This window comes from Hydractinia symbiolongicarpus, chromosome 5, assembly GCF_029227915.1.
Source record: "Hydractinia symbiolongicarpus strain clone_291-10 chromosome 5, HSymV2.1, whole genome shotgun sequence".
NCBI classification, from domain to species: domain Eukaryota; kingdom Metazoa; phylum Cnidaria; class Hydrozoa; order Anthoathecata; family Hydractiniidae; genus Hydractinia; species Hydractinia symbiolongicarpus.
This window is the reverse complement of record NC_079879.1, coordinates 20,741,046-20,756,178: the sequence shown is the minus strand read 5'-3', so window position 1 is coordinate 20,756,178 and position 15,133 is coordinate 20,741,046. Positions and strand designations below refer to the sequence as shown.

General features: G+C 35.3%; 1 protein-coding gene across 1 annotated transcript; it reads right to left on the bottom strand.

The window, feature by feature from the left end:
- Positions 1-12,327: 12,327 nt before the first annotated feature.
- Positions 12,328-13,508, bottom strand: LOC130646044 (probable serine/threonine-protein kinase mkcD). The gene is made up of 2 exons (XM_057452179.1): positions 13,450-13,508; positions 12,328-13,354 (listed from the first exon to the last, which is right to left on the bottom strand). Exons 1-2 carry the CDS (start codon positions 13,506-13,508, stop codon positions 12,328-12,330), a joined length of 1,086 nt encoding a protein of 361 aa, XP_057308162.1.
- Positions 13,509-15,133: the final 1,625 nt, after the last annotated feature.

The following is a 15,133-nucleotide window of genomic DNA, read 5'->3' as shown; positions in this document are numbered from 1 at the left end:
GCAGAAATCATATTAAATATAATAAAAATTGATTGTCCATCATGACCCTGACCCACCATGATCCTAAATTGATCTTCCACTGTAGTTGCTTTTTTTGTTTAAATTACAACCTTCGTGTTGTGAATCTTAATTACTAAATTCGTTAATAACATTTTCCTATTCAATGTCATTTGCTTCCACAGCATTTGTGCTCGCTTTTTTTTGTTCAATCGACAGAAGATACTTAATAGGCACATGTCAACTTTTGTGGTAATTTTAGGAAGAAAATAAGGAGAAACATTAAATGCACAGTGGACCTAATCTACGACTACAATGAGAAAGAAGGCAAACAATGAACGTTTTATTGTCGACTTCCCAAATTTCTTTAGAAAGAAGAAGATGTACTGAAACAAATATTGCAACTTCTTGAAGAAAACGCGATTGAATGGAGTCTCCAACAATACGGACCCGCGCTACTTTTTTGAACAAGCTCATATGAAATTCAAGAACAAAGGTTTGACGCAATGGACGAACAAGTCATTATTGTCTTTTTCAACCGCCTTTAAACATTAAAGAGACGCGATGATGTAAAAACATCTACTTCGCCAATCACGTCTACCAATATAACCATACTACCGGGAATCAATTCGAATCAAAACCACTGGTGTCGTCCAGCTATGGGAATCAATTCGAATTGAAACCACGGGTGTCGACTAGCTACGGGAATCAATTCAAATCAAAACCACAGGTGTCTACTAGCTACGCGAATCAATTCGAATGGAAACCACTGGTGTCGACCAGCTACGGAAATCAATTCGAATCACAACCACTGGTGTTGACCAGCTACAGAAATCATTCGAACTAAAACTACTTGTGTCAAACCGCTACGGAGAGCAGTTTGAACCGATACACTCGTGTCGAGCAGCTACGAGAATCAATTCAAGCCAAAACCACCGGTGTTGACTAGCTACGGAAATCAATTCAAACATCATTTACTGGCGTTGACCAGTCATGCAAAATCACTGTTGACCAACTGCGCAAATCCACTGATATCCCAAATCCACTCGAAGTGAATCCATTGATGAGATCAACTACAATCTACAACTATCTCATTTGCTAGTTCCTCGGTTGTCCTTCCTCTTATTTATTGACAGATCACACAGTTATGTATGGATTTGCGAAAACAATTATTTCCATTGACGACCCAATAGCCACGAGTTCGTAATTCATGCGAGGTATGTAATCGTCCTCTTTGGATGCATTCTTGATGACACCAACGAATTGTCAGTTCTGACAATTTATGTTTTTTCCGTAATAATATGGGGTGTTTTGATTCATATTCAATATTCGACCTTCTTATTTTTATACCAGTCGAATCACCAAAGAATGAATTGAGACTTGGAATCATGTTGTTTTGACCAACACAATTCCCTTTCTTCACCGCATCAAATTCGGTTTAAATGCGATCTTCTGTGTGATATTATTCTGTACTTTGATGACTGTCCAATCTTTAGTGTTACTCGCATTTTTCTTCTTGGCTACAAAAAGTAGTATCCATCCAATAATACGATACAATTTTCTCAACTAAGTGCCCGTTTAATGTTCCACAATGTCATTTTTCGACCATGATTTTTCAACTTTGCTTATGACATTACCTTTCTCAACTCACAAGTGTTGACATCTCATTCGTTGTTGGAAGATTCTGGAGTCCACAAAAAGTCAGGACCGTGGCTAAATTTCCCTTGACGAAATTTTAGCAGGGCTATCCAATGATTTCACACATCTCCAATCTTCAACGCTTGTAGATGATTGGTCATTTCAAAACAATTTGCAACAAATGGTTCGAATCTTCTCATTGTAACAGAAACCCAGAACTTGATCCAATCGTTCGCGATGTCTTGTGGAATTTTTATCGTCTCAACCTTGTTGCATCGTGCATAAATTTTAAGGGATGACTATACTATATATATAAAAACTATACTACTGATGCACTTCTTATCTGGTGATAGGTTTCGCCTTGACATCTATCACGAATTTAAAGAAGTCTAATGATAGATTCCACGAAACACATAGGGCTCTATCGGTAGATCTATTCCTTTCAACAATTTGGCTTTTTTTATTAACTGTCCAATATCTTCCTTTGGTATAACATGGAAGACAGTTTCATTGTTTCTGACAAATTTAACAGATTAAATCCTCCTATATTGCATAATGATTTGACATTTTGCACCAGCTTGATTGAGGTCGGGACATCATAACGTGATTTCAGCATGTCATCCGCATAAATGAGTTTCGCATACAGCTTGTTCATATTGTTTTTGACCTTCGATCGCTGTTTTTCTGAGCGCATAGCTAGAGCAACTTATTGATGAGGTAAATCTAAAGACTTGAACGTTCATCTTAAAGTTGAAAGGCGGTTTAATGAAATCAGTATTTTTCCACAACAGAAATCGAAAGAAGGACCCTCGTTGTTTGGGGGCAAGCGCTTGGTAGAACATAGCTGGAGTATCAGCCATAATACCAATGCGATTTTGACGGAATCGACACAAAACTCCAACAATTTGTTTTGTCAGGTCTAGCCCACTAAAACGCAAAGTTTTCTTGGTTTTCTTAGGTAATACATTCCATGGTGTGAAAGATACCAGATGTCGCCAGACTTTTGTTTCAAGCTGTAGAGTCTTTTTTCACCACATCTCGTAGATTTGATTGCTTTTCTTTGAATGATAAAGGAAGAACACAGCGACCATCGAACATGGTTACATCATCACCCGAAATTCTTATAAATATCCTTTCGTCAGCAGACATGTGTGAATCGTCAAATCCCAGGGAATTCTCTGGTTGTTTTTTCGACAAAATCACTGTTGTAATCATCTCGTACATCTCACCAATGTTATTCTCTTTGACTTTAGTATAAATTCGAATGACTTTTGCATTAGATTCGTCTCTTCATTATTTAACATTCGATAGGTATAACGATATACTATCCAATGCGATACGCATATGGACTGCTTTGCTGGCTTTGTTCAAGCAGTTATCCCAATCAAAGGGTTGTTGTTATTATCTGGTAGATCACTTTTGATTCGCTTGTGCCTGAGTGGATTCTTCCACGGGCCTTATCGACTAGTCTCTATAAGAATACAGAGCTTCCGTGTGTCTGTCTGTCACTTTTGCACACGCGATATTTTTTACCACCCAAATGCGCGAGTTTTTCGAGTATTTTTGTTTTGTTTACATTTGTCTCGCAACCTTTACAAACCACTTGATAGAAAATAAGCAATATGGTTCGCTCAAATACGTGGTTTTGAACGGGACGGCATTCGAATAGAAAGTCCCTTTGTTATAATCTATTTCACATGACCTGTAAACTTTACAAGGGACCACATGCAATAAGACAAGTGGAAGAAATTTTGTAGCATTTAAAATTCGTGTGTTAAGTTATTTTTTATTGTTTTGTTTCTGACATTCTGTTAAACTTTTTGTCAGCCTACGTGTAAAAATGTTACAGGGGTTATTGACATTAGATTGGAAACTTACGTGGGTTTATGACTTTGGGTTAAAAATATTTATGTATTTTTATAAAAAATTTGCGTAAAGAAAACCTGTTCAAAGCTCAAGACACAACAAGGATTATTTATGGAAAAGTTGAGTTCGAAAAGTTAAAATAGTTACAAAATCGTTACACAACTATCTCTTTACCAGATACTCTAAACAACACACCTGCTATTTCAGTAGGTAGCTCTAGCTAGCATTTCTCGATAAAAGTCCAATCAGTTTTTTACTTCGATTAATAAATTTCGCGTCGTCAGAAGGAAAACGGATTGAAAATGTATGCAATTGTCTGATACATTTTTCAATCAGTTCTCTTTCTGACGTTATATCATCGTACATTTTCCTTCTCTATATAAAATATTTCTAACTAATACCAACCTTAATACTCGACAGCAGCAGTTTGTTTTCTTGTTACATTTTGTATACGAATTATATTTGAATGCGATAGTAGCAACCGCGGTCCCAGAACACAAAAATAAAAGATTAATAAGAACAAAGAACTTGGTGCAGAATTAATTTTAGAAATGAGTACAAAATATATAAAAAAGAGACAGCATTCTTCGTTTCAGCTTTTTCTTTTTAGTTGGTAAACAACTTTTTTCCGTGAGATACGGCAGGCGCATGCTAAACCGGGGGTAAACTTGTACTATTATTAACCGTTACGGCTCTATGCTTCTTTAACATGAATAGAAATAAACCTCCGCTATGTGATTTTTTTTAACTTAGTGAATTTTAGCGTAAAGCCCTGCTTTGGAGAGACAATGCTTAAGAAATAAGAGACTGACCCGTGATTTTTGTGCCATTGGCTCACTTGCTCACTCACGCAATAGGATTAACATATAAGATTAGCCGGGAGACCCGGTGTCGAAACGCCAGATTAAGCCACAAGTAAAGGTGTGACCCGGCGTTGAACACGGTCAGGTGGAGCGCTTAAGTAAAGGCATATAGTATGTCGTAAATCAAATGAAGCGCAAACACTATTATAATGTTGCGACGGTAACACATTTTTCAAAAAGTAACTTTCCTGCAAAGATAGCTGGAATAGAAACAGAGTTTACAAACCGTTGTTACTCTATTATAGCAAAAACAATCGGTCAATGTTATTATATTTTGTGGGGTAAGTTTTTGTGAAAGTTAAAAAATTAATCGTGACACCAAGCTCAGCGCTTAGGACAGTTACACCGTGTTGCACAGGCGTATAGGGAGAATACCCCTGTGAAAAAAACTTTCTCGCAAACTCAAAATGCAAGAACCAATCCATTGATAACACAGGGCTCAGCGGTTAGTCCAGGTAAACAGTGCTTACATGGACTAACTTTAAAAATTAATTGTCACAGTGGGTTGAACCGTATAGTAGAGGTAAACCACGTTATACATGCACATAGGCGTAACATCGTTTTCCAAAAAAACAGTCTCTTGTGTCAATACTGGGCTAAGCGCTTAGTACAGTTAAACAGAGTTGAACAGGTGTATAGGCGTAATACCCGTTTTCAAAAAACTTCATTGCATCTTCGGTTAAATAAAAACACAGGGAACAGCCTGTCGTTACCTGTTTAGCTAAAACAATCGCTCAGCCATTTCATTTGCAGAAAATAATTAAAGATGTAGTAACCTAGCTAGCTAGCTAACTACATTTAGCATAACTAATTGCCTCAGAATATTGTTGAGATGTGCGAGCCTGTTGTTTTATTTTAGATACGCTTGAAGTTGATGTGGAATATTATGGTAGTGAATATGCTTTCATAGTAAGTAAGCATACCTACATTTCTTCACTCTAAACAGAATGTTAAAATACGATTTGGAACTATAGTAATCAAATTCTAAGTAGATAGTGGTATTATGGGCAAATTTCAAGGTTCGGTTGATATCAGAGGAAATATCCTGATAACAGCAAGAAATAGTTGCTATCGTTTTGTTTCTTTTATGACATATTATCACAGTTCCAAGTGTGATTACATTTGGACTATCAAAAGTTATGGTATTTTTAGTATTTAAGATCCTCCATATTTGGTCAATGTTAACTAAAACCAAAAAACCCTCGTGGTTTTAACACTCGTCCATAGAAATCTTTTTAGAAGTATTTTAGTAGATTTTATAAGTATTTTCGAGTGATAGCCAATAATAATGGCTCTAAAATGTATGGGACCTAAAACGTTGACATGCAGGTGTTTCATAGATAAATATTAAATCTCGGGAAGTATCATAACCATGCAACTGAGCAAAAAAGAGTTATGTAATAAATCACTACCGTCCCAGACCCAATATCGTTAATAGGATTAATTTAATCTAATGTTTAAAAATGCTACTTGCTTATTAAATTCCTCTGTAAATCTTCAGGAGATTGATACTGCTTGAACAAAAACTTTGGACATATATTTGTATATACTGAAACGTGTATCACGTGTTGTTGTTGTTTTTCTTTCTGCTTATGCTGCTGGAGTTTCTGCTGCTGCATCTACTTTTTTTATTTCATGCTTTAGCATTTTTCCGTAACATTCTACTTTTTGTTGACTGAACCAACCGGTGACAGTGTGGTAGAGCATTCGCTTGTAGTGTAGTGTGGGAGGTCTTGGACTTATACCCCGGCAGAGTTATGCCAAAGGCTATAAAAGTGTGAATGTGTCTTTTCTGCTTGGCGCTTAGCATGAAAATAGGGTTGATATCTTAGGCTGTTGTCTAGTTCCGCGTTTGTTGTGCTTGCACGACTTTCACAGCCCACTTGGGAGTTTTAAATGTACTAAAAGCCCGCGCCGCAGTACCCGCGATGATAGCAGTACCAATAGAAACTGAAGTAGCTATCCTGGGTAAATAATTTCAGAAATAATAATCTTTACTCACTATTTTTACTTATAGACAGAACCTGTCGAAGAGGTAATTTATGATCTGTCTCAGAAAATTGGTAGGTATAGAAACTCTTTTTAATGCTATGCATGTTTTTTAAGAGTGCCAAAATTTTGACCCGGCTGGCCATAATTATCTTATATAATAATACGGAGTGTATGTGACGGTCATAGTGGATATCGTCATTTTCCTTTGATGTCGCCGAAATTTTCTTTAAAGTCGACGAAAAAAGTATGTCTCAAATGTTTACTTCAACGTCAACATTCTATATTAAATTAATGAAGTCATTACAGTGCACTTAAAATTTAAAGGCCAAATAACTTGGAAACGAGGTGGTGACGTCAATGATATTTCACCGCATAGGTAACTAAGGACCACCTGGGACCAATTTGGGTAAGTTTCCTAACGCTGGGTCCCCGAATCCGTTTTGGAATGGACAGGTTGATGATGTCATAAAAAAAATCTTCAAACCTTAATATCTCTGCAACCGTTTTTATCAAAAGTACATGATCCTATGCATTTTTTTGATCAGTGTTTAAAGACCTATACGACAAGCGGTATACAAATTTCTAAAAAATAATTTTGTGTGTTTTGACGTGTCATTGCTGACGTCAGCAAAATATTTAAATCCTTATATCTCATTAACCGCTCATCAAAAGCACATGATCATATACATTTTCTTGATCAGCGCTTTAAGCTCTACACAATAGAGGCAACGTGAAAACATGCTTCTGAATTATTTTTTTTGTGGATGGGTTGCTGTCGTCATCAAAATTCAAATAACGCTTCTTTTTCATTTTTATCCTGCCTCAGTGGATTTTTTCACGTGCTTTATCGACTAGTTTATATAATAATACGCCAGTTTCGTGTGTCTGTGACAGGCAAAGTTGATATGACTATTTTTTTTTGACATCGCCGAAAATTGCATGTCTAATATGTTAAATTTTCTGTCGTTACGGCGCGACGTCAATAACACTACTTTACCGTCAGTATTTTATAGTAAATTAATAAAGCCATTACAGTGCACCTAAAACTTTGAGGCCAAATAACTTTAAAACGAGGTGGTGACATCAATGATGTTTCACCGCGTGGGTAACTAGGGACCAGCTAGGACAATTTGAGTATTTTTCCCAAACATGGGTCCCAGAATCCGTCTCGGAATGGACGGATTGGTGACTTTATCAAAAACCTTTAAACCGTAATATCTCTGCAACCGTTTATCAAAAGTACATGATCCTATACATTTTCTTGATCAGTGTTTTAAGATATATACGATGAAGGCATTAGATCTATATAGTTGTTAAAAACATTTTTTTTGTGTTTTTGCAGGTCTTTGTTGACGTCGGCAAAATTTTTAAACCCTTATAACTCATTAACCGCTCATCAAAAGCGCATGATCATATACAATATACATTTTCTTGATCAGCATTTTCTACACAATAGATGTAACGTGAAAACAAGTTTCTAAATTTTTTTTATGGATGGGTTGCTGACGTTATCAAAATTCAAATGACACTTCTTTTTCGTTTTTAATCTGCACAAGTGGATTTTTCCACGGGCTTTATCGACTAGTTATTTCTATATTTTTCTGAACCATTGGCACATTGTTCTCAACCTAAAGTCCTCATTTGATATTCTTTGGTAAATTCAAATTGTATTATCTGTTCTAAAATACTTGCTAAATTGATATAAAATTATGTAAATAATAGATTTATCACGTTCACAAATTTGACTACAACTGTTGATGACGTCACGACGTAAAAATGCTAAAAATTCTTTTATGCTGGGCAAATGTATTTTTCTAAAGCCTTGTCACCTGTGTGTAATCCGTTTTTCCGTTTTCATAGAACCTGGATGTAAAGCAGTTATATTGCTAACTAAAAATTAAAATAAGAGTTCCCAAATTTTGGCAAGATCTATCTTAAGCACACGATTAAAATAAGTAATGGTATTTTCCTAGATTTTGAAATTACAGAAAACGTTCCAAGAAAACGCTGACGTAAGCGAGAAAATAACCATGCTAAATTAATTTTTTTGTCTTGTATTATAACCTTGCCAAGTTTTAATTCAGACGACGGAATTAAATTGAAACGGAAACTTTCTATTCACTTCTCGTTTATACTAAATAGGATTAAGCCATGCCTCAAAGTGTACAAAACACATCTGAACCCAACTTAATTTGACAAAGCTTTAATCATTTGTCGACTTATGTTTTAATGTTTAGTATCGCTGTTTTTAAATTTGTCTGTTTTTAGATTGGCAATGCAAAACAGTAGCAGACACGCTAGCAGGAAATAGTAAGTGTTTTCTCAATGCCAATCTGTAGTATATCTATTTATCCAACTTGCTTGCGGAAAAAAAGCTTTGTTGTTTACTTAGGCGGCATATTCCGTTAAAGCTAATTCAAATTTCCCATTTCCTTTTTTCCTTCGGAGTAATAAGAATTTTAGATTCCTTTGCCTATTGGAGATTTCAGTTGTTTAATAATTCTATATTCGAACAGTAATTTCAGTCTCAGAGCCACTACGCAAAACATCTTTTATGGAATTCATTTCAACAACAGAATATAATTACACGAAAAGATGGTCTTTTAAATGCAAGGATGTTGTTAGACGATTCTAGTACAGATGGCTATACTGCATGCTAAAACCAGGTTTTTCTGCTTTCGTAGCCACTACGACAAACACAGAAGCAATCGGTAGTTCTGTTTGAAGTGTTTTTTTTAATACTTTTTTTTAACATATTTTGACATGTCAAGATAAATATATTGTCCCTTTTTAGCTATGCAAGTTCAATTTAAAGATTTTAAGAGAAGCATCTCAGCCAGCTAGTCCAATAGTTAATGCTTTTCTTACGTTTTGTATTCAGTGCTTTTATCTTTAGCCAGCGATATTGTTTTTATGTGTTATATCCACTAATTGAATTTTTGTTAGCTAAGGTGCACTTTGGACTATTTTGGATACCTAACTGAAAGTGGTGGAAATTGGCACATAAAAATGGTTGAATTTTTTATAATAACTTATTCCATAAAATAGAAATTATCGAGTAATTATTTTACTAGGAAAAGGTTACGATGGCCTGTATCCTGTCTTGTTTTTTAAACAACGGTTGTTTTAATTCTTAACTATTAGCACCTAGCTGCATGTGCAGCATGATTGCCCTGCACTTTTGCGCTCAATTTGTCTTATAAAACTGGTTCACCCAGCTAGTCTGTTGCATTTTGTTTATCTATTCAAAACGGCTACTAACTTGTTTTTTTGTGTCAAGGCTGTATAAGACAGAGATTACTACACTTTACAAAACGGGCTAAAACATGATGGGCGGATTTAGATATGCGTAGGCTAACGATTTATATCCATGAGTTAACCAATATGCAAGCAAATCTGTTTAAATGTATAGTTTTATTTTATAAATTCAAAAAATGATGCTGGAGAACTCGGACAGAAGATGCAAGTTTTGTAATCTCTTGAGATTTTCTATTAAACTGTTGTGAATATTCCATTTAATTGAAATTTCCGTTTTTTGAAATATCCGATACAAGAATTTCCAAGGCCTTTAGAAAAAAGGAACTATTTTGTTTGTATTTTTGTAATGCTGTTTAAAAATTAGATTATGGCAGCAGCCGACCACAACAACCGCCAGCTAGGCTTATATTACCAGCTAACCCTATTCCACTACCCAGGCGGAAGCCATCAGCTAAGCGCATATCACCAGAATTTACGACTGTTGATAACAATCAGAATAAATCTTACAGCTCAGAATTTCAAACTGAAAAAGAGTCTTCCCATCCCTCAACAGGTAGCTATTTTATATTTTTTCAAAAAATAATCATATCTTATTAATATCTTATTACTGCTCTGGTGGACCTTTATATTACATAAAGTAAAGCGTTGTTTTATACATTTTGAATTAAAAAAGCTGAATTGTTTCAATTTAGTGGGTGTGTGTGTTGAGAAAAAATTATACGCAATAATTATCGCTACACTAAAGGAAATTATACATGTGAAGGAGTCGACGAAGGTGTGTGATATTACATAACATAAAATAAGCGTTTTTGCGTTTCACGTCGGTCGTACAGCTACAATCTTGGTAAAAATGTCTTCAAACAAGACAGCTAATTTCGAAGTTCGCTACCACAAGTGATTGCGTAGTCTATTTCTATATTAGATTGACACAATTTGAACGTGGCAAAATTTACTTGTCAGTATTTAGAGGGGACTTAGGATCCTAGGTTATTTAGCAAATTCCAAATTTTTAAAATTACATTGGTTCTGACGTCACCATGGCCATTTTTCACGAATTATGGAGTATTCGTGCCCCCAAAGTGGATTATTTTCGTGTGCAGGTGTGACTAACAAATATTCAAACCCGTCTGACTTGCTTACGTGTGTGCAAAATTAGCGACTTTGCAACCTGCCGCCTGAAGAGCATTGACTGTTTGACACTTTTGTCCATATTTGAAAAATGAGGAAAAACTGCCTTTGTCTCAATATTTTTGTCCAAGATTGTGATTTGTCATATATTGCCAATAACAATACGTTGCACAATAATAAAGTTAGTTTTTCATACTTTTAGGGACTAAAGTAAAAATTGCTGAGATTTCCCACAACATTGTGTCCAAACTGAGTAAAATCTTTGAATTTTCTTCACGTGATGAAAAGAAGAAGAAAATTGAAGCTTCTGTCTCTGGTAAAGATACTACGAGTGAAGTTAAAACTGGAGATGGATCGAACAAAGATATTGCGGTTGGGGAATCTATGATTCAAAAAAAAAACAAATATGAAAAAAATGAATGTAGAAGCATGTAGAAGCCTTTTAAACGCAATCGAGAAATTGACATATTTAATTGAAGATGATCATAACTTAGTCAGTAAAGTGCACAACGAGCTCTCTGCATTAAAAACATTTATAGAGAAAAAGATTTCACAATAAAATTGTCTTTACGTTACTTATACTGCTGCAAGTAATATACGAGAAGATTTATAAAGAACGCCACTTAATCAAGGACAAAAATGGGAAATTCTTTACAAGTCAATGCATATTACCAGTTAGCTATCACGGGGCCAACTGGTAAAACGCTCTACATTCACTGCACCAAATTTGATGTTATCTGAAATCCGAGACGGCGATAACTTGATGTTTTTCAGTTTTGACAACTTCAAACACGATGTTTACGTGTTATCCGATAACAAACAAGATGTTGGCATGTTATCTGAAATCCAACAAGGCGTTTGCATGTTAGCTGACGAAAAACTTCTTGTTTGCAAATAGTCGGGATTTAAATAAGATGTTCTGGAGTTGTCCGAATAACAAACCTGATGTGTTGCAAGTTATCTCAAATCGTACATGACGTTTTTCTGTTGAAAACCTACTTTTAAAATTGCGCACTTCTACCGAATTATTTCTAAATAAGTGGCCCAACTTTTGGTGGCAGTATTTGACTTTTTCACAGCGAAAAAGGTCGCTGCAATCACCTGAGCCGTAAGTCGGCAATATTTTTTGCTCGGTAAAAATATTAGTCACCTTTAGTAAATTTCACCAACCAAAAGTCCCTTTTTAAGGAAATATTAATGGAAATTATTTTTTTCTTCAGAATCAGAACAAACACCATTTAAAATAATAAATTATAACAAACAATAAAATACGCAAAGGAATTTACAAATAATTTTTATATAACATTTCAACTCAAAATATAAACTCTAAAACGCAAATTAAACGAGAACATCCCGCATGAGGATGATCAGTATGCTAGGCATGTACACGAACGCGTACCGCCTATTAGCTAGCTCCATCCACAAACGCGTCAAGCTAGACTAGTGCACACATCATCAACCAACTAAATTTTAGTCGCAAAACAAAAACGCAACTGCGCCGCATGAGGATGATCAGTGTGCTAGGCATGTACACGAACGCGTACCGCCTATTAGCTAGCTCCATCCACAAACGCGTCAAGCTAGACTAGTGCACTTTGCTTAAAGTAGAACGATTCGCCGGAACTATGTTCATCATGGAAGTAGAAATTTTGTCCAATCCTTCCCACTTTAATCTTTGTGCAACTTTTCCAAAATTGTATCCAATACTAAAAACATCTGTTTCCAAACTTTGATAAGAGCCAGGTACGTTCCTTAACTCGTAGGCAAGATGACAATGTTTAGTATTAAATTTTTTCTGCCTTTCACTACCACGCTTTATGTCATACCGCAAGGGGTCGGATATTAAAGTAGCTTTGCCAAAATCTATAATCTTGACGAATTGTTTGTTTCGTAAGACAATGTTCTTGCTATGTACATCGTTGTGCAAAATGTTTTTGGTGTGCATGAAACTAAATCCCTTGCAAATTTCTGTTAGCACTTGGATCCAACTTGATTTCGATAGGTCACTTTTTTCCATCACGGTATTAAGATTGGGAGAAAATTTGTTGTTTTCTCCAATAAACTCCAACAAAATACATTTCGAGTCGGTAATACCATATACATAAGGAAAATAGATTCCACCTGAAAGCGAAGCTAAGTGTGAAGTGATCTTTGCTTCAACTAAAACATCTAAAGAGGTTGAATTCTCATCCATTTTCTTTACTGCTACCCTTTGTTGAATACTTTTAATGTACCCAGTGAAGACTGACCCAAATGCACCGGAATGTATATCCTTCTCCAAGTCAATCACATCACTGCGTCTGAATGTGGTTATTCTTGAGGTAAAAAACCTGTTAATTCCCACATTTTTGTTTCGATTTTGGTGTAATATTGATACCGACAGAGAATTCATTGATATCATTCGGTTGGAACCTGAAGCAGCTACTTTTTGGGTTTTTTGAACCTCTCTTTTTAAAACCGAATTTTGTCTTTCTAGCAATAACAGTTTTTCATCTTTTTCCAGTGTCTCTTTCTTTTTAGCTTCATAGAGGCGCTTACGTTGCTCTTTTCTTCGTTGCTTTTTTTCTTTGTTTCTTAATAACTTTTTCTCCACAGAACGCTGGTGAACAGAACTAAAATTATAGTAAACACTAATGTACATGCCATGTAAAAAGTTATCCTATTTTTCTCTAGAAAGGATACTTTAATTGTATATATATACTCATACCTGTATTTCTTTTTTGCTGAGGCAGCAACAGTGTCCATTGTACTTCCACCAGTTTCCATTTTTGAGATAGTATACACTTTTATGATTAATAAAAGCTAACGTCTCTTTAACACCTTTCATTTACTCATAAGTAAATCAACTTTAAATGTTACAAACTCTCAACTGGTAACATCTTTAATCAATTTGAAAAAATGTGTATACTGCTAGCTAACTTCCTAACAAGACATTTAGAAACTTGGCAGTCAAAAATATATTTCCTATGCAAAGAAATTCTACATTAACAATGCGTTACATATCTGTTGTTGCGTAATAATGGCCTAAATACAACTTTGCATCGATTTTATCCTCTTCTTCCTTCCTCTTTGTTTGTTTACATCATACTGCCAATTTGAAATTTTTAGATCTCAATATTAGATAACGTGACTATGAGTATTGTTTAGTAGAGTTATCTCCTCTGTTCACATCAGCATGGTGAGACCTTTATCCCTATATATCATCGCATATTTTCTTTGAGTTGATGACTTCTTGCAATACTTGACGTTCTTATATTGTTAATAAATTTTGTTGATTTATGGAATATGGTGCTAGTAATCTTGAAATGTCTAAAAAATTTGCATTGACTTATATTTTCGCAAAATTGTGGAGGGCGTGTGCTACGAATTCTCCGACGGCCGAATGCTATCCCACGGGACTAGGATATTATGTACACACGTATGGCTTTTTTATACACATTTATACTAAAGACAATATGCATATCATTTTTTTGTTATTATGTTTATGTAATTTTTAAATATTGTAGTTGCACATGAAGTGATAGTAGTAAGGTATCCTTTCCTCTCTTACATATATGATTTCCGGTACCGTTAATATAAACATGTGCTTTTGATGAATGGTAAGGTAAAAAAAAGGTTTTAAAAAATTTGCTGACGTCAGCTAGGTCCCTAATAAAAGTACAAAAAATTTTTCTTTCGAAATTTGTATGCTCGTTTCCTTCATCGTATAGATATTGAAACGCTGATCAAGAAAATGTATAGCATCATGTAGTTTTGACAAACAGTTACGTAAATATTGCGGTTTAAAGGTTTTTCGATGACAGCATCAACATGTCCATTCCGAAACGAAATCGGGGACCCAGGTCTGGAAAGCTTACCCAATTTCGTCCCATGTGGTCCCTAGTTACCCAGGCACAACCTCGTCCCCAGGCCCATTTTTCTCTTTCTGACAATCTTGAACGGCGAGAAGACATGACCCTGAGCCACACTGGTCAGTTCTGTGATCTGATTGGTTTCTCAAGTTTCTGTTAAATATGAAGATAAATTAATTTATGCGCAAAAAATTGAAAATAACAGAAAAACAATAATGGCGGCTAAGTTTATGTGCGAAAGGGACGCTGGATAGCCCAAAGTGCAAAAAAATTAAATAGCTTTTAGTTGTACTTAGAGGCTGTTAAAGTAAGCTTCCGATTTTTTTTGCAGTGCAGTTGAGGAGGTAGCTACTAGACTAGAAAGCTAGCTATGCTAGCTTTTGTGCACAGAGTGTAGTAGGAACACAATGAAGGTTTCTTTGAAGACATGTTTAGCAGCCTTCTAGCTAGCTCAAATACAACAGGTAGGTATATACAGGTATACACAACTAATTCTATTTCTCCCGAACAGGCTATCCTGGGTAAATAATTTCAATAATA